Genomic DNA, 18,768 nt, shown 5'->3' with positions numbered 1-18,768 from the left:
CTATCAATTTTAATCTCATCTGTCCCCTCCAAAGATGTCAGAAGTGTGAGTAATAAAGATCCAGAAATGTTTCCATCGATTGTGTTTCACTTCTTTATGGCAAGCTCAAAATGCAAACATTATTACACCTCGATGTACCTCAAGTCTGCCAATTTATCGTTGTGCCACTTCAGACGCAACCCTGAGCCACTCTCTGGCGGTACTGTGTACCAGTACAGTAGCAACCATCCTGTCCTTTGCTTCATTTGTGCGTTCGCATATTTCACCCATGTCCTTATGCAGCAGGGCAGATGTAATTGGCACACCATCTATTTTTTTTTCAGTTATTACCCTTTTGTCTTTCAGTCAGCTGTGGCTGCCGCAAATGTCAAGGGGGGAGAGAGACTGGGATGACGGGGACAGGGAAAACAAATTACAAAAAAAGTCCCACTTACCGTTCCCGTTGCCTCCACCTCCTGCCGCCTTGCTCCTCTGCTCTTCTGGTGTCCCAGCATTCATTAGGACACCAGCACAGACTCCTCAGCAGTCTTGGCGCAGCTCTCATGCTAAGCATAGGATTGGTCTGAGCGGCTTGGTTTGCCGTTCACACACCTCATGGGAGTCTGTGCAGTTTCCTGTGCACAAATGTGTATTTGCCCGGCAGACTTAGGCTGGCCAAATACACATGCACACTTAGGTGCACTTTTTCGTCCTCCCTCTCCCATGGCCCAGCCCCACCCCTCCCTTCACATGCTGGCCGGACATGCAGCAAAAAAAGTAAAACCAAAATGAAATATTGTTTTATTTTTCTGCTGCTGGCTTAGCCAGTGCGGTGACGCTCTTCCCCCATTGGGAAGGAGCCGCCCCTGTGTTCAGTATCAACTGCTTTAACTCTATAATAGAGGGGCTTCGCATCAGTGTCCTTTGGTATGTCCTTTTCTCTGCTACCCTGTGCCATTTTTGTCAACCCTTCCACAATCATATTCTTGTTTTTAATATGTGACCCTACGCCACCTTTAGACTTTTGCGGCATTAGGTCACGCAAAACAGTGAGGGACACCCCTCCTGCTCTCTGTCCCACCCCTCCTGCTCTCTGTCCCTCAGTTGAAGCTACGGGCACCCTCTCCCGTCACTAGCTGGTGCTCTACCTTATTGCGCCCACTCAGGTCATACATGGAACCCCATTCATGCCCCCCAGTGCTAATTTGTAAAGCACAGACACAATGCCAAGTGAATGAGCCAGTTTCTAATTGCCAATCCAAACACCGCGCCTTCACAGAAGGCAAATGAAGGAAGCCCCTGGGAGATCAAAAAGGTAGCAGGCCCGGGGGTTCAAATTTAGTTAATTGGGGTGTGAGGGGATAACACCCATCACCCAGGTCCAGTACTGCCGTAATGGCACCCAGCGCTGCCTCACCTCTCACCTAGCACTGCTGGGGGGGGGAGCATTCTCTCTGAGGCTGTCCACTGGTGTGGTGATGCCTCCACAGGTGTGGTGATGCCTCCAGTAGGCACTCAGCCCACTCTCCTTCTCAGCAATCAGTTACTTTGTGCTGCTGCAGGGAGTCTTCCTGGGCGTAACTCTATCCAGGCCATGGCCCTCCTCTCTTCTCTTCAGGGTCTGAGGTGTACCGTCAGTCACCACCAGTGGGCCATGAATGCCCAGGCCGCCTCTGAAAGAAAAGTAAGAGGAGCCAAAGAGGAAACTGTGGTTGTGGCCGCACCAGAGGTTCGAAGAAGGTGCTTCTGCTTATGTGGTCATCATGGTTCCTCCTTACCGCTCATATTCTATGTGCCATTTCCATGCTTCCCTGTTAAGATTCTGAACTATTACTTTGCACAACTTGACTCTATACGTTCTACATTTCTCTGCTATCTTTAAATTAAAAAGACCACAGGGTTTGGTCCCACGGACCACTGCCCTCCTCTTAAAAAATGAAACTTCATAGTTTCTTCTTTTTCTTTTAAATGCATCCTATTTTCCTTTAACTCCTTCGCTGCCAGGCCTTTTCCCCCTCATGTGCCAGGACATTTTTTGGCTATTTGGGGCAGTTCGCGCTTAGGCCCTCATAACATTTCGCCAAATGTGCGTACTTTTTTTGCCAACATCCTAGGGATTCTAGAGGTACCCAGAGTTTGTGGGTTCCCCTGAAGGAGACCAAGAAATTAGCCAAAATACAGCAAAAAAATCTTTTTTTTTTTTTAATGGGAAAAAAGGGCTGCAGAAAAGAGCATCTGTTTTTTTCCCCTGAAAATTGCATCAACAAAGGGTTTCCAGTGCTAAAATCAACAGCTTCCCAGCTTTCAGAAACAGGTAGACCTGAATCAGAAAAACACATTTTTCAACTCAATTTTGGAATTTTACTGGAACATACCCCATTTTTACTATTTTTTGTGCTTTTAGCCTCCTACCAGTTAGTGACACAAATGGGTGTGAAACCAATGCTGGATCCTGGAAAGCTAAACATTTCTGAAAAGTAGATCAAATTCTGAATTCTGCAAGGGGTCATTTGTGTAGATCCTACAAGGTTTACCTACAGAAAATAACAGCTGAAATAAAAAGATATTGAAATTGAGGTTTAAAAAACAACAGCCATTTTTCTTCACGTTTTACTCTAACTTTTTCCTGGGATGTCAGATTTTTTAAAGCAATATACCGTTACGTCTGCTGGACTCTTCTGGTTGTGGGGATATGTAGAGTTTGTAGGTTCATCAAGAACCCTAGGTACCCCCAGCCAATAAATGAGCTGCACCTTGCAATGGGTTTTCATTCTATACCGGGTATACAGCAATTCATTTGGTGAAATATAAAGAGTGAAACATAGGTATCAAGAAAACCTTTGTATTTTCAAAATGGGCACAAGATAAGGTGTTGAGAAGCAGTGGTTATTTGCGTATCTCTGAATTCTAGGGTCCCCATACTAGCATGTGAATTACAGGGCAGTTCTCAAATAGACGTCTTTTTTACACGCTGTCTTACATTTGGAAGGAAAAAATGTAGAGAAAGACAAGGGGGAATAACACTTGTTCTGCTATTCTTTGTTCCTCCAAGTCTCCCGAACTAGACATCTGGGGGAATCCAGGATGGGGTGACTTGTGGGGCTCTCACCAGGCTGTGTTACCCAGAATCCTTTGTAAACCTCAAAATTTGGCTATCTTAGAGGAGCCACAATTTTCTTCCACTCGGCATTCCCCAAAGTCTCCCGATAAAAATGGTACTTCACTTGTGGAGGTAGGCCTAGCGTCCGCAACAGGAAATTCCCCAAAACACAGCATGGACACATCACATTTTCCCGAAGAAAACAGAGCTGTTTTTTCCAAAGTGCCAAGCTGTGGATTTTGGTGTCTAGCTCAGCCGGCACCTAGGGAAACTTACTAACCTGTGCATTTTTTAAAACTAGACACATAGAGGAATCCAGGATAGGGTGAGTTGTGGGGCTCTCACCAGGTTCTGTTACCCATAATCCTTTGCAAACCTCAACATTTTGCCAAAAAAACACTTTTTCCTCACATTTCGGTGACAGGAAGTTCTGGAATCTGAGAGGAGCCACAAATTTCCTTCCGCCCAGCGTTCCCCCAAGTCTCCGATAAAAATGGTACCTCACTTGGGTGGGTAGGCCTAGTGCCTGCGAAAGGAAATGCCCCAAAACACTATGTAGACACATCAAAATAATCGAATACTGAATTACCTGTTTTTGTAGGGGGGGAGGAACCTACGTTTTGGTCCTGGGCTGAGCAGCCATATAGGAAAACCTACCAAACCCAAACATTTCTGAAAACTAGACACCTGAGGGTATCCAGGGAGGTGTGACTTGCGTGGATCCCCCACTGTTTTCTTACCCAGAATCCTCAGCCAACCTCAAATTTAGCTAAAACATCACATTTTCCCCACATTTGTGTGTGGGATCACTTCACCGGGACAAATTTCCTACCACCGAACGTTCCCCCCAGTCTCCCGGTAAAAATGATACCTCACTTGTATAGGTGGGCCAAGTGCCTGTGACTGGCAAGAGCCAAAAACATGTTGAAATCGAGGGGGAACAAAAGCGGGTCCAAAAGGGCAGTTTGAAAAGAAAATGCTTTTAGGCTGACAAGTGGGGCAGAATTTTTATCAGTATCAATGCAACAATGCTGGGTCGTAGGAATTTTGTGGATTCCTGCAGATTCCGGAAGGTTCCATCACAGAAATGTGGGGAAAATGCGTGGTTTCCAGCAAAGCTGGAGGTTTGCAGGGCATTGTGGGTAAGAAAATGGTGCGGGTGCATGTGAAGCACACCACCCTGGATCACCAGCTGTTTAGTTTTCAGATGTGTCTGGGTCTTTTGGATTTTCTTCATGGCAGCGTCCCAAAGTCCAAAAACTGCAGCCCTCACCATTTAAAGTGGGACGATTTTGAGAGTTACCCAAGTTCTCATGGCCCAAATGTAAAACCAAAACCCAAAATAATCAAATGTCCTCTTGGTTGCCGTGGGATAAGAAGTTTTAGTGTGCGGGGGAGAGCTGAAAGACTGTTAACCCCTTCAGTTGGGGTGGGAGCATAACCAGGCCTATATGGTTTGGTAGCCACCACCACACTATTTTTTTTTATAATTCCCTGGCACCTAGTAAACTTTCTGACCCCCCCCCCGGGTTTGGATCGGGGATAATTGCCCCATCTGCCCACTGGAGGGAAGAACAACATTGGCCCCATTTATTTGGGGAGGGGGTATGGCATACCCCCACCCTCTTATTTTGAAAAACAAATCTTCCCTGGTCTCTGGTGGGCTTTCCTTCCAAAAATAGGCCCATCTGCCCCCAGATATGGCCAACAGTAATGTGCCCTCATAGGTAGCGACCCTTGCCCATTTGGCTGCCTTCCCCAAACAAAACACACGCATACACACACACCAACCCTTGGTGCTTAAGTGGAGCGCCTAGGGCCGATGTGAGGACGAGGTGGTTACGTCCCTGGCGCCTGAGTGCCACAGCAGTGGATGTAACCACCTCCTCCTGGGCACCCGAGGGGTTAAAGAAAACGGGCTGCATAAAAAAAAAAGATTGCTTCATTAAAAATAAATCATTGACATGGTGGCATGCTCACCTCAGCAGGCCACCATCCCTGTGATGGCTGCAATTCCTGATGGGTTGCAAATTGTGATTTACCCCATTAATATTCATGAGATAGGTCGATTTGTGACCTACTAGAAACAGCTATCTGTGAAAAAAATTCATACATTAGGAATTTCAATTTCCTAATTGCAATACAGAGTCGAACACAATTAGAAAATCGGTATTCCTAATGGTCTGTACATCTGGCCTTTTGTTCCCTATGTCCCTTGATTCTATGTTTCCTTTACCTAGTACAGCTGTTAATAACATTGGAATGCTTTTCTTCCTAAAGCTGGCATTTTATACAAAAAACCTCCTGCAGCCTGTTTGGATTAGACCTAAGACCACTGTTGAACTCCTTTAGGAAGATTATTTAAATGTTTCTTTTGCTGTAGACCTTTAGGATACCTTATGGTTAAAATTATTTGAAACATCCAGAGCAGCAAAAGTTACCCAATCACAGTTGTTTGTCTATTAATCATCTATACCCATTTCAGTTCATACTAAAAAGTTCGACTAATCAGTCTCTTCTCTTTGCTGGCCTCAGCTGATGAAAATGGCTCAATAGTTTATACATTATTTAATTTCAAAAGTTAAATCTTTTTGGAGTTTAGTTTGGTCTAAAGGCTCCTACATTTTCAGCTGTGATTTACAATTTACCTTTTCCAATGTTACTTAGTCTCATTATCCTTTATCCTTCAATGCTGATTACTCCAGTAATGTTCTTACTTTATTTGCTATTCTCATTGGAATTACTTTTAAAGTGGTTTTATCTTTTTTGAAGGATTTTTCCAAATTATCAGTTTTTCGCTTGGTGGAATCTGGTTTGTAAAAAATGTAGAATTGAAGCTGTTTCTTTTTTTACTTTTGAATAAAAAAATAAATCTGATTTATTCTGGGCACCTTTTCAAACTTTCTTTTCACGTCACTTATAACATGATCATGTTTTCAGAATAATTTAAATCTACTTTTCTTTTTCCCATTTTGGGCCTTATTATGATTTCAGCAGACAGAAAAGCCCATCCACCGAAATCCCAACAGGGAGGTTGCCACTATTGTGACTGCCTCCCCACCAGGCCCATTTTGAGTTTCCGTGCTGGGTCAGTGGGCGGAAACCTCAGTTTCTGCCCGCTGCCCAGCGGGAAACAGCCTACAGCATTGTCTCTGGCTCGTAATCGAGCCGGCAGCAATTCTGTAGTGCGCAGGGTGCACCAGCACCCTCGAAATGTTCACTGCTTGCTTTGCGGGTGCTGGCCAAGGGGGAAAGGGGGTCACCGCACTACCCAAACCAAGTGCTTGGGCAATCCAGGGGCCCCACCTGGTGCACCTTGCACTCGTTCTCCGCCAGCCTTTTCATGGAGATGTTACTGCCATGAAATTGCTGGTGGAGAACAAAGTCCTAATCCACAGGGCAGCGCTGCTTGCAGAGCAGCCCTGACAGAGTAGGACTTCCACGACTGCCAGACTGCCGGGACAACTAATCCTGGAGGTGCTGGCAGTTTGACCACGAAGCAACCGCCGCAGTCGTAAGGTGATGCTTGGACCGATGCATTGGTGGCGGTCCGACCGCCACCGCGAAAAAGTTTGTAATCAGAACCTTTGTGTTTCCCATTTTTTAGGTTGAGCATAGCAGCGCACAAGTGCTGCTTTTCTGACGTGTTGGTATGTATCTGGGCTTTTAACCAAGCCCACCGCACGCCTATCACTATCACTCGTTCATGTGCTTGTCCTTCAAAAATCCTTTAATTACGTTGGTAAATGCTTTACGTTTATCTCTCCATGAGGCGGTTTAGTTACCGCCTTGGACATCACCCCTGTTATATGGCCAATTGCAATACGTTTGACTGCAAGCGAACTTCTTTTTCCTTTTGTGTGCTGCTTCACACTGATGCTGTGGCACTTTGAATCGGCTTGCTTATTTTCAATTGATGTGACAAGAAAAGTCCGGTTAGGAGTTTACAACACTAATAGCGCTAACTCAAGCAAATGCAAGGCCCGTTGCATTGCAAATGCTTGTTCTTATTTTCTTCTTACTTTTGTTATCTCTTTTCCTCTTTTTTTTTTTTTACAGCTTCTTATTATAAAATATACTTTCATCTTACTGTTTTATGTTTTGTATAAATTTACAGAAATGAATATGAATCAGCGGAAATTAGTTATTATCGTATCTTAGCTATGTATCTTAATGTTTTGTATTTTTAAGCTCAATACAAATCGATTAGACCGAAACCAAGTAATTTTACTTGGCATAATGCTCAGTCACATTGTCCAAAAACTTATTTGGAGGAGATTCCTTGTTGCAGAACTCCACTGCTTTATTTCAATAAATGATTCAGAGCGAGTAGTAAAATATTTTAATACAGGCACGTAATAAAATATTTCTGTCATTCAGGTTTATATGACGTCAGAACACACCTACAATAAGAAAATATTTAACAATAGTAAATACACATAATAAATGCTCATTTACACTATATACTATTTTACGTCATGTTATAATATATATATTTTTTTTTACATGCTTACTTCTTCAACCCGTTTGAATATTCTGTGACAAAGGGTGAAATGCAGACTTTAGGAATGGGTAGAATGAACAGAACTAATTACAAAATGGGTGGTAATTGTGACGTAATTTCTGAAGGAATTCCAGACTGGGAAAATACAATGCACTAGCAATAGGGAATATGGACAAAATATTGGCTCGTTAATGGTGGAGCGATAAAAACACTGTTGGCAAAAACATTGCGACCTTAGATGACTGAACTCTTTTCATATAAGGGTACAGACTAAATGTAGGTAAGGACTGACATAATTTGGACTGGGGAGTCTCTGGTGTTCATTTGTCCCCCACTTTCCATCAGTAAAAAATTCAGACTTTTAATGACCTGGAGTGTTCTGGTGTATCTGAACTGTGAAATAGAATGCTATTTAAAAATCCTAGCTAAAACCTATAGAAGTAACTAAATAAACGTAGTAGTTTTTATCAATAAGGGCCAGATGTAGCAAGGCTTTTGCACCTCGCAAACAGCGAAAATTGCTGTTTGCGAGGCGCAAAAGCCACATCGCGATGCCCATTCCCATTTTGCGAGTCGGTAACCTGGTTACCGACTCGCAAAATGGGAATGCGAGTCGCAAATAGGAAGGGGTGTTCCCCTTCCTATTTGCGAGTCGCATCGCGATGCAGAATTGCTTTGTGACCGCGAACGCGGTCGCAAAGCAATTCGCAGTTACCACGAGTGTCACACTGGTGGTAACCAATTCGCAAAAGGGAAGGGGTCCACATGGGACCCCTTCCGCTTTGTGAATGGCCCTGAAAAATTTTTTTCAGAGCAGGCAGTGGTCCTCTGGACCACTGCCTGCTCATAAAAAATGAAACTGACACGTTTCATTTTTTCGTTTGTAATGCATCTCGTTTTCCTTTAAGGAAAACGGGCTACATTTAAAAAAAAAAAGAAATGCTTTATTTATAAGCAGTCACCGACATGGTGGTCTGCTGTCTCCAGCAGGCCACCATCCCTGTGAGTGCTGCGACTCGCAAGGGGGTCTCAAATTGCGACCCACCTCATTAATATTAATGAGGTGGGCCTTTGCGACCCCCCTTGCAACTCGCAGATGGTGTCAGGGACACTATCCGGCTTTAAAACTTGCAAATTGCGAGTCGCAAAGCAGAAATTTCCTACATCTGGCCCTTAATGTCTTCAGCTCTGTGCTTAGTGGTGTGTAAAGACCATAACCAGCCATCACTATCTGAGTGCTCAGTGGGATTCTTCCTGATGAACATTAACATGTATAATCTTATTAAACCTGATGTTGGTTTCTTTTTCAAGTAACAGACATAAGATTACAAACGTTTACTTTTGACAATTATGAGAGTAATTAATGCATTAGAAGATTTAACAAAAATGTATTGGCTGTTGTGTCACTAATTTGACTTGATGTAATTTATAGAGTACAGCAGTTACCTATAAGGCATCCTGGCACTGCCAGTGAAACCTGTCAATAGCATGTTTCTAGAATCACAACGGTATACAAAAAGGGTGCACAAGAGATGTATTTTGGAAGCTTACAGAAGCACTGAAGATTGGTGTTGGTTCTGAGCTCTTGTGCAGAAAGGTCTATCCATTTTCACTATGCACAGAGAAAGGATAGCTACTATGATGTGTATGTTGGCTTGTTGCGATCTCAAGATCATTGAGGCAATGTATATTTTAATGATTTTGCTTATAATGAGCATAAGGAATCTGGTGAAATCTGAATGACACAAAACTAGGACCTTAAAAACCCTTTTACTAACAGGGAGTCAATAAAGAGACTTTAAATGAGATGATATATGTAATGTGTTGGTAAGTTCCAAAAAGCATCTGCAGCCTCGTTTGGATGCGCTGCAATCCGGAAATAAGGTAGGAGGGAAGTTCCAAATAAAGGTAATTTCAGTAGACCAGATGGGAAATCACTAGTGCTGGTACCACTGATTTGCTGCTGGATTTTGGAAGAAATTACATAATTTCTCTAAGAATACGCATGATGAGGAAACAATCTGTGAACAGTTTAGTAGTGCGTGTTTAGAATTTGAGATCGGTGTAAAATATGACTCCTACAGTTATGGTGGATTCTGCGAGAAGAGAAGGTCGTAGTTCATTCAGCCACCAATTTGTGGACCTGTAGGATGTGTTTACGAAAAATAAATCTACCCTGTCTTGTCAGTATTAGGACCCAAAGTATTTCCACTCCTCCTGGCCAAGACCATAGGAAGGCCATTTTTGACTCTTGCATTCATGCTTGTTAGCACAGCTGAGGTACACTCTTATTTCTGTATCATCTGCATGTGACTAAAGATTACCGTCATACGAGCGAATTAAACCAGTTAAAATGATACCTTGATGTTAAATAGCGTTAGAAATAGCACCAAACCTCTTGGAACTCCACCCACATTTTTTTAAAAATTTCTTTGAGAGGTTTTAATGACACGGATTAATAAGGCTCCGATGGCAACCAAATAAACCATTTGAGAATAAGGTACTTATCACCAATGTCCTTGAGGCCTTGTTTGAGCGCAGAGAGAGACCCCATGCCAAAGGCCTTTGAAAAGTCTATTAAAGTGACAGCAGCAGTTCTATTTTCGCACAAAATCCAGTGAATATTATTTGCTACACTGACTACTACAGTTTTTGGTTCTGCCTGAGATATGAAAGCCTGATTGATGAGGATCTAAAATATCATTGTTTTCGAGAAACTGAGTCAACGAAACTTTGGCAACGCTTTCCACGGTTTTTGCTGAAAACGGTAATAGCGATACAAGGCAATAATCAGATAATGTATCTGGGTCGGGATGGCTGTTTTTAGAGTGACTATAGCCTGCTTCCAGTGAGTTATGGCCGTCCCCGAGTCCGGTGAAACTGCAAAGAGCAGTCAGTTTAAGTGGAAGGCCACCTGAAAGTTGCCTAACCATGGACAGTCCATGGGTCCAAGGGAGAGGAGGAAATAAAATTCTCTGTTTTAAAGCGTATTTTTCGGACGTTGTTAGAGAGAAAGAAGAATCAACATTCGATGAAGTAGCACCTTTTCTTGAGTCTCACGGTATGTTGACTTGAGTTCTTTGTTTTTACTATGACAAAGTAGGTGAATGCATTTTTCTCTTGGTTTCTATGGAGGCGAAGTTTTAAAAAAAAAATGTTTAGAGGCTTAAAAGAGATCACGTGAACGTAATAGAAGAGGTGTCAGCCCCAGGAGTAGCTACACCTTTAATAAAGGTGAAAGTTAGATTAGTGGGATTAGATGACAATAATTGTATTTCAATAATATGTGTTTCGAGTGAGTTTGTGATAAATTGTTTTATTAGAGTTATTATCTTTGAATCTCAGTTTGTCTAATGTATGTTTCTCTGGCAGCGTGTTCTAGTTGGTTACAATTCTATAGAAGTGTGCCAGAGTTTAGCTTGAATATTCTTATGGCTAGGGGTGTATTTTAACAAAATCATGACATCAAGTGCCTGAGATCATCCAGTTATTCGCTGCTATTACGTCATTCCCAACGTAGTTGGAGAAAACACCGGTGAAGAGGCTTTCAGTATGGGTTGCACCAGAATCTGGTTTAGTGGCATTTTTACCCACGCAAATGTGGTTTGTGAATATGGAACTGTAGAATAGCCGTATTACACTACTGTGACATTTTTGCTTTTGCAAATTTGCGGTTCGTACTGTGGAATCTCCACCAAGGTCCTATGTGTAACAGTAGGTTAACATTTATTTAGCTATTTTTTTTTTTTTTATACTGTGATGACTACTGCAGCGAGGCTACTTCAAAGCACTGTGTCCTTCAGCTGCACGATCAAGAGTTTTGGATAACAGAAATGGAAACAAGTGAGGGACGTGGCCCCTATTTGAGCTCACACACTTGCGTCATCAAGTCTCTGACATGGGGACTAACACTGCAACAATTAAAATAACACCCTTAAACTCCAAGCTGTGTGGGACTTCCAGGCAGTATTCTATCCTGGAACTATTTTCAAATTTACTCTTGCCAAGGGCTGCAGTAAGTATTTCCAGAGTGTAAGTGGATAGAAGCATCCCTAATTAGTGCGATTGTAGAGGTAGGGGTTATTTCATCTTGAAAAATACTTTTCCTTGGGAAAAACAAAAACTGTTAAATATGCTGATGCACATTTGTTACTTTTCAGTATGTAGACTTTTTTACTTCTGCATGCATAATGCTATGTGTGTAAATAATTCAGGGAAACTATGACTGCTGCAGTTTTCCATGAGTATACTTGAGATTCTGCAAGAAATCAATAAAAGGTAATAAATAAATAAAAACAAAATGAATGTTTAAAAATAGGTTACATCATTAAAGTAATGTTTGTTCTGTTTTTACGTGCAGAATGGAACGGGATGCAACATTTGTCCAGAAGAAAGCAGAGAGAGCAACTCTTCGTGTTCACATGAGAGAGAAGTACCGACTTCCACAGGTATACAGCATACGATAGTAAAGAAGGATGCAGATGGGTTGTCTTACCTACCTGAGCTATGTGTTTATCTCTTCAAGGCGATACACCACTAGAGTAGAGGTTCTCTTTACCCTTTGATGCACTGCTAACAATCACCAACAACAGGAATTCGAGAATGTTACTTTCTTTGATGATGTCAGTAATAGTTAATGATATGCAATTCCTATCGTGCATTGCCCAGGTAAAATATACGTGTACTGAACTATGTTCCTAATGTCCTGGGTTTCAGGTCCCCTTTTTTCATAGGTACTCAATAATGAGACAGGTGTTCGTGTGATGTGTCTATATGATCTCGATAATGACATAACTGATCTCCCTACAGCATTTGGTCATAGGTCTCATCATTCTTATGGATGAAAAGTGGTTAAGGATAAGGTCCTGACTTGGTTTGCTTCATACGTAAACAGGTATCATGAATAAGAGACACCAAATCAGTTGTCACTGTCCAGTTTGACACCATTCCTTTCCAGTTGTATTTAGAGTCACCGGGGACGTGAACCAAGTCCATTCTTCAGTCTTTTAAAGAGTCCTCTCATCCAGAGCCTGAGGCCCACTCTGGCGTGTATCAAGGCTGGATAGACAAGAAATGCCTCAAGTTCATATTTATTTTGGGTAAAACTTGTCTGCATGCTTTTCAATCTTATGTTCATGTTTATTTTTTTGACTAGAGAACTTATTTGAGTCTAGGTGCTCTTGTTAGAGACAATGGTTTATATATGATTACAGATGCAATGATGATTAGAGAGACAGCGGGCCCATATGACTCTCCTCATGGCGGATTAAATATATAAGGCTATCTTGGTTACAATTATAGTATACTTAGCAGCTAGAAAAAAGCAAAGTCGTATTGCAACAGAATTATAAGGCTCCTTTGTAGACATGTAAGCTGGGTTACAAGTACAGGGTCTATGTAAGTAGACATAGATAGGAAAAAACAATGATGGGTCTCTGTTTGTAGACAGCTTCAAGCTGCATCATTGGTGGGACTCAGAATAGGTGGGTTTTTAGAATTCCCCTGAAAAGCAATTGGCTAGGAGCATTTTGGGTACCCAGAGGGAGAATTTTTCAAAGGTGAGGTTCAACGGCTGAAAGCCATCTTTCTTATTTGCTCCTGTACTTGGTTCTAGAACCCATTAAGAGGTTTAGTTGGTCAATATGGAGTTGATAGGACAACTGGTAATACTGGATCTTTGCCAGAAGCTAGGTGTGGGTAGAATGTTTTACAGGGGCGGCTCCTCCGCTAGGGCGGAGAAGCGTCGTTCCCCCGCCAGCAGCAGGACCTGCAAAACTTTCGTAGTAAAAACATAATAAACTGAGTTTATTGTGTTTTTACTATAAAAGTGGCTGGGGCCACTGGCGTGACGTGGACGCCCCCCCCTCAGTGCGCAAGTAAGTTTGGGTGGCCATCTCGGGCCGGCCAAACATACATGCAGACTGTGGTCTCTCCAGCCCGGCACTGTGTTGCCGGCTGGAGAGAGCATGCAAAGTTTCCCAGCCTGCCTGGAAGCACCCTGGCTTGGGCGCTCCCAGCTAATCCTAATGCTGCTTTGAGCGGTGTCAGGATTGGCCACAGGGCAGGCTGGGAGCCTGTGCCTGCAATGACAGAGCAGAGCGTATGGTGCGGAGCTGACTGGGAAAAAGGCAAATTGTACTTTTATTTGAAAAAAAGAAATTTGGGGTCCTTCCCCACCCTCCCCGCGCCGCCCCTTTTCCCTCCAGCAAACCGTGACTGGTGTTTTATGCATTTGTTTGTGAGGCACATTAACTTGAAGAAGATTCTGGATTGTAATAGAAGCCAATGAAGGCTCTTTATATGGGTGATTATGGATTTTACTTTATTGAGGCTGAATATGACCAAACCTGTGCCTGTTGTTCTAGGATCATGGGACATTAGTTTTGGCTGCCAGTCCAACTGTTAAAAATTGGGTTTCTGGTTGGCCAAAATATGCACCCTGTCCAAGTAGGAACCACAATCCTAGTGAGTGTAAAACACCACACACTGTAAACTATCCTGTGCTCACCCTCTGCTAGCTTGACACAGAGCAGTCAGGCTCAACTTAAGAGGCAATGCGTAAAGTACTTGTGCAGCGCTTCAAGCAGTAACACAGTGAAAACACCACAAAATGGTTAAAAAAACAGAGCATAATTTAATAAATAAAGACCAAAATGACAAAAATCCAATACGTAGAAGTTGAGATATGATTTTTAAAATAATATACTGCAGACTAGTGCTTAAAAGCAACAAGCGCTTATTTGGGATATCTGGTCATGCTGGACTTTTGGACACTTGTCTATTCATACCTAGTGTTCTCTAGTGATTTCTGATCTACAAGATTCTCATTTCTGGATTACAGGACATTTTGTACTATCATGCTCTGGTGATGTGGGCATTCAGTCGTTCTGCTCTCTCACCAAGCCACATCCAATAGCAGTATGGTAACTGCTGCAATTCATTTAAATGTTTTTTTAAATATTCATGATGGACCAGTATTTTGTAATTATATTAAACTCCAAAATATTTGGGGTGAATGAAGCATTTATTTTAGCCTATTTTCTAGATTACTACATATTCAATGTAAGGGAAAGGTCCAAATAAACAGGTTGAGCCAAAGTATTTTAGTGCCACAACCAGTGTTTTATGGATTCTGATGAGAAAACTGGATGAGCCATGCCGCCATTGCAATATGCAATTAATTAGTATTCAGAGCCTTACATCCAGGAGACACAAATGAATGCAGTTCAGTGTGTTTGCAGGCCCACTGGCTGTTGGGTACAAACATCCTTCAGCTCTTTACTCAGAAGGACTTACAAAAATAGCACCTGGAAATAACATAGCGAAGATTGAATTTGAAATATTTCTACCTGGTGTTTTCTATGAGGAAGCAGGCCACAAAACTAGAATCTCCTATTTCTCTGACCGTGTGCCACAGCTAAATTCAACCCCCCACAAAACAACTATGGTCACATTTCTCTTTAGCTTTTACCACTGCCGGGTGCCATCACTCACCAATCTCAAAAGAATGTATATCCTTCTCTAAAACAAACTGCCCTCCCAGACCGAAAAGTTTAGAAATGGCAATAATCCTGTTTAGTATGCACTACAAGCCTTTAGTACAGTGTTGAGCCATAATACACTATTACTAGCCATAGTAATCACTATACAGGCAACAAAAGTTGTTCTCATTGGTGACTTAAAGATTTTGCAAGTTTAGTATTTTTTTACACAATAAGTACATCCATAACTTTCTGCCACTGTCAGGTACTGAATGATGGTGCTGAGGGTCAGACTCTAGTGTGGGATTTAAAGAGGTCAAATCTTCAGGTAGTGAACGGTACAGAGAAGCAACTGTACAGAGAAGGACTTAGAGGCAAGACAAACTCTCCTTGTCACAAAACTTGTGAGTAGCTTTCAGAGGCGCAGGTATGAGGACAAGGATGGTATAAGGCTTTTCTTTCCATGAAGGGTGCACAAGAATAGCACATGACCCTCTAGACTAAGCACAGAATCTTAGAGTCTGATTACGAGTTTGGAACAACCAGACCGCCAATCTCCAGATGAGGAGACCGCCACGGTGCTGGCGGTCTCCCCACTGACCCCATTACAAGTTTTCAACTGGGCTGACCGGCAGAAACCAAGGTTTCCGCCAGTCACCCCGGTGGAAAACATGCAGCAGCAATAGGCTCTGCTCCACATGGAGCCGAGTCCAATGCCGTAGCACAGGGGGCCTCCCTACTATCCTTAGAATTCACACTGTCTACATAGCAGACAGTGCACCTTCTGACAGTGGTGGGCAGGGGGGCCCCTGCATTGCCCATACCATTGCATGGGTGCTGGGGCCCCCCTGTGGCCCTTTGTGCTTGTTCTCCGCCAGCCTTTTCATGGCGGTTTAACTGCCATGAAAATTCTGGCGGAGAACATGGTTGTAACCAGCATGGCATCACCGACTTAAGCGCCACCGTGGCTGATTACAACCACGACCACCGTCATCCCGTCGGGATCAAAGATCATGGCAGAGATGGCGGTCTTTTGGTGGTCCGACTGCTAGGGTCGTAATGTGGTGGTCCAACCGCCACCGCAAGTCTTCCGGTCTTGTGACCACCAGACTCGTAATCGAACCATTAGTCTTAAGATGAAAGCATACTGGCAATCAGTGTATAGAAGGAGATGCTGGGTATTAGTCTAAATTTAACAGGCTCCAGCTGCTACTTTCTCTACCAACTGCAACCTGCCCCAAGGGACAGGTAGGCACATGCAAATAGATTTTTAGTAGTTGATGTAGTGGGATGAGTACCCATTCACAATATCATTCCAGCTGTATGGACATTAGTCCTTGAATGTGCAGCTGTTGCAGCCCATCATTTTATATTTTGTCTCTGTGAAGCCCTTGCATTTTCCCTTATTGGTTGAGTTTGCAGCCCTTAATGCAAAATGACCCTTAAATTGTGAATATAGTTCTCCCCTAATATACCCTTGGTGTGACCTAAGATAGCTGAGACCGTAAAATTGTCACAGCACCCCTTTATTGAGGTCTAGTTTTGTGGAACCATTTGTGTATTTTGGGGTGTTGTAGCTGCACCCATGTATGATGCCAACTGGTGTCCCCATATAAATGAAGCCCAGTTTCCTCCGGTAAATTCGACCCATGTGATGTTCAGTTTTTTCCAAGTGAACATCGGAATGAGAGATAAATTGAAAATTGCAATCAGCTTTGGTGCTCCTACCATTAGGGTTACCCTGAGATGACCACAAGCATATTTTAATATGAAAGGTTCATGTAAAATGTGGAGCAGCATCTCCTCACTGAAAAATATAAAGGGAAGTCCATCCTCCTATTCTTCTTTCTTCCTCTTCCTTCCTTGTCCTCAAGATCTGTATGGAGAGACGGTTTCTAGCCATAAGCTGATCTCTGGAGAATTCACTTGCCTGGTTTGACTAAGGCACCAGCATTCATAATGCATTGTGGAAGCAAAGCAAGACTTGCTCTACCCTGGTTACAGCCAGAAGCCCAACTATCATGGACTGAGCATATGAGCTGGGGACCCCCACCAGCAAAGGAAAGAAAGGAAGGTGATAGTCGTCTTGTAACTAGAGTTGTTTGATGATTGTTTGAATGTAGTGCAGTCTGCTATACAGCAGATCACTGGACCGACTTCTGTGTTGTGTGTGACAGATGATTTAATTATTATCTCCCCATAGGCATCAACAATGTTGTATATAATGTATAATCTTTTTATTTTTTGTAAAGTAGGTGAAGCTCATACTGTCACATTACAAACATTACAAGTTCCCGGATCCCTTCTGTAGTTTGTCCCAGCTTCATTCCTCTATGCTTTTTCTGTATAATGTTGTGTCTGCTTGCATGTAATGACCCAGATTTGCGGTGATTTTTGGATTATATTCGCCTATGGCCTGTATTTGTAATTTTGGAAATTCCACTCCTGATCTCAAGATAGTCATTGTGATTAGGACACACTATAATCCTAGACTTAATGTTTATATTCTATGAAGTTTAGTACCATTGCTTGTTGTGGGGCACCCCTTTCAAGGACTGCCCAAGTTCTTCTGCGGCATATTCCAAAGCCCATCAATATATACCAATACAGAACATTCTACAATCTAGAATTTAATATTAAGTATATTATTAATTTAACACCCCCCCAAAAAAAATAATTAAACAAAACACAGAGAGAACAAATTTACAATAACTAAACTATAAGATTCTATACTATTGGTCACAATAAGAATGGATTTAAGTAAACAATGAATCACGCTACTACTATATATAAAATATATAGAATATATATAAAATGCATCAATAAATCTTGGCATTAATAATAACAATGGGAAACAATAACCCGCACATTTACATATCACAGTGATGATCTTTTAACTAGTTATGTGTTTTAGCAGCCCTTTCCAGAGTATGACCAGCAACAATAATATCCTGTTCCGAATCCTGAGATTCAGCGTGTACATCACTCCTATTCTCATCAAGTTTGCTATCCACCCATTCTGTTCCAACACTTCCATCTTCTAATACGCTTCCAGTGTCATCCACTTGTGATTCTTCCAAACGTTTTTGCTCAAGGTCTCTCTTCTTCAAGTCACCAACCAAAACTTCATCCAATAAAAATCTAGAATTCATACATTAAGAAACATTATCATTCCTTTCCTTGTGGCAATCTGCAATGCAACTTAAATGCCACCATTTGCTAAATTCAATGAATTCATATTTCTATAAATACTTTCAAAGGTTCATAGAATTTGCTAACTCCTTTGGGTGTTCTGCCAGGTTTCTTCACTCTCACCAATTGACCAACTCCAATACATGTAACAACACACTAATATTTCTTGTCAAGATAGTCTTTATACAATCCATGTACCTGCTGCATTGTCTGTCTCATCTTTTCTACAGATCACTTCTTATCCAAATTCCTATGAAACAAACCGTCAGTATTGCATTTCGAGCTTGGAAAACACCCCCTTCATAATCTCAAAAAGGTGTGACACCAGTGAAATTACACATACTAGTTCTATGAAGCCATACAGTCCTACTCAATTGTGTGTTCCCAAATCATCTCATCTCTGTTGGCTAGTTGAATAACAACCTTTAACAGTCTGTTGAATCTCACTATGGACCACACCATTACTCTCTGAGAACACTTTTGTGTCACTGGACATACATTGGACTCAATTG

At 42.2% G+C, this 18,768-nt stretch overlaps 1 protein-coding gene across 1 annotated transcript in view; it reads left to right on the top strand.

Moving 5' to 3' along the window:
• CPLX4 (complexin 4) overlaps positions 1–18,768 on the top strand; it is a 214,899-nt gene that overhangs the window by 82,580 nt on the left and 113,551 nt on the right. The window contains exon 2 of the mRNA XM_069220356.1: positions 11,944–12,031. Coding sequence (XP_069076457.1) covers positions 11,944–12,031 — 88 coding nt within the window. The remainder of the gene's footprint in view (positions 1–11,943; positions 12,032–18,768) is intronic.

The sequence above is a fragment of the Pleurodeles waltl genome, chromosome 1_1 (genome assembly GCF_031143425.1).
Source record: "Pleurodeles waltl isolate 20211129_DDA chromosome 1_1, aPleWal1.hap1.20221129, whole genome shotgun sequence".
Classification (NCBI taxonomy): domain Eukaryota; kingdom Metazoa; phylum Chordata; class Amphibia; order Caudata; family Salamandridae; genus Pleurodeles; species Pleurodeles waltl.
This window is presented reverse-complemented; position numbering and strand designations above follow the sequence as displayed.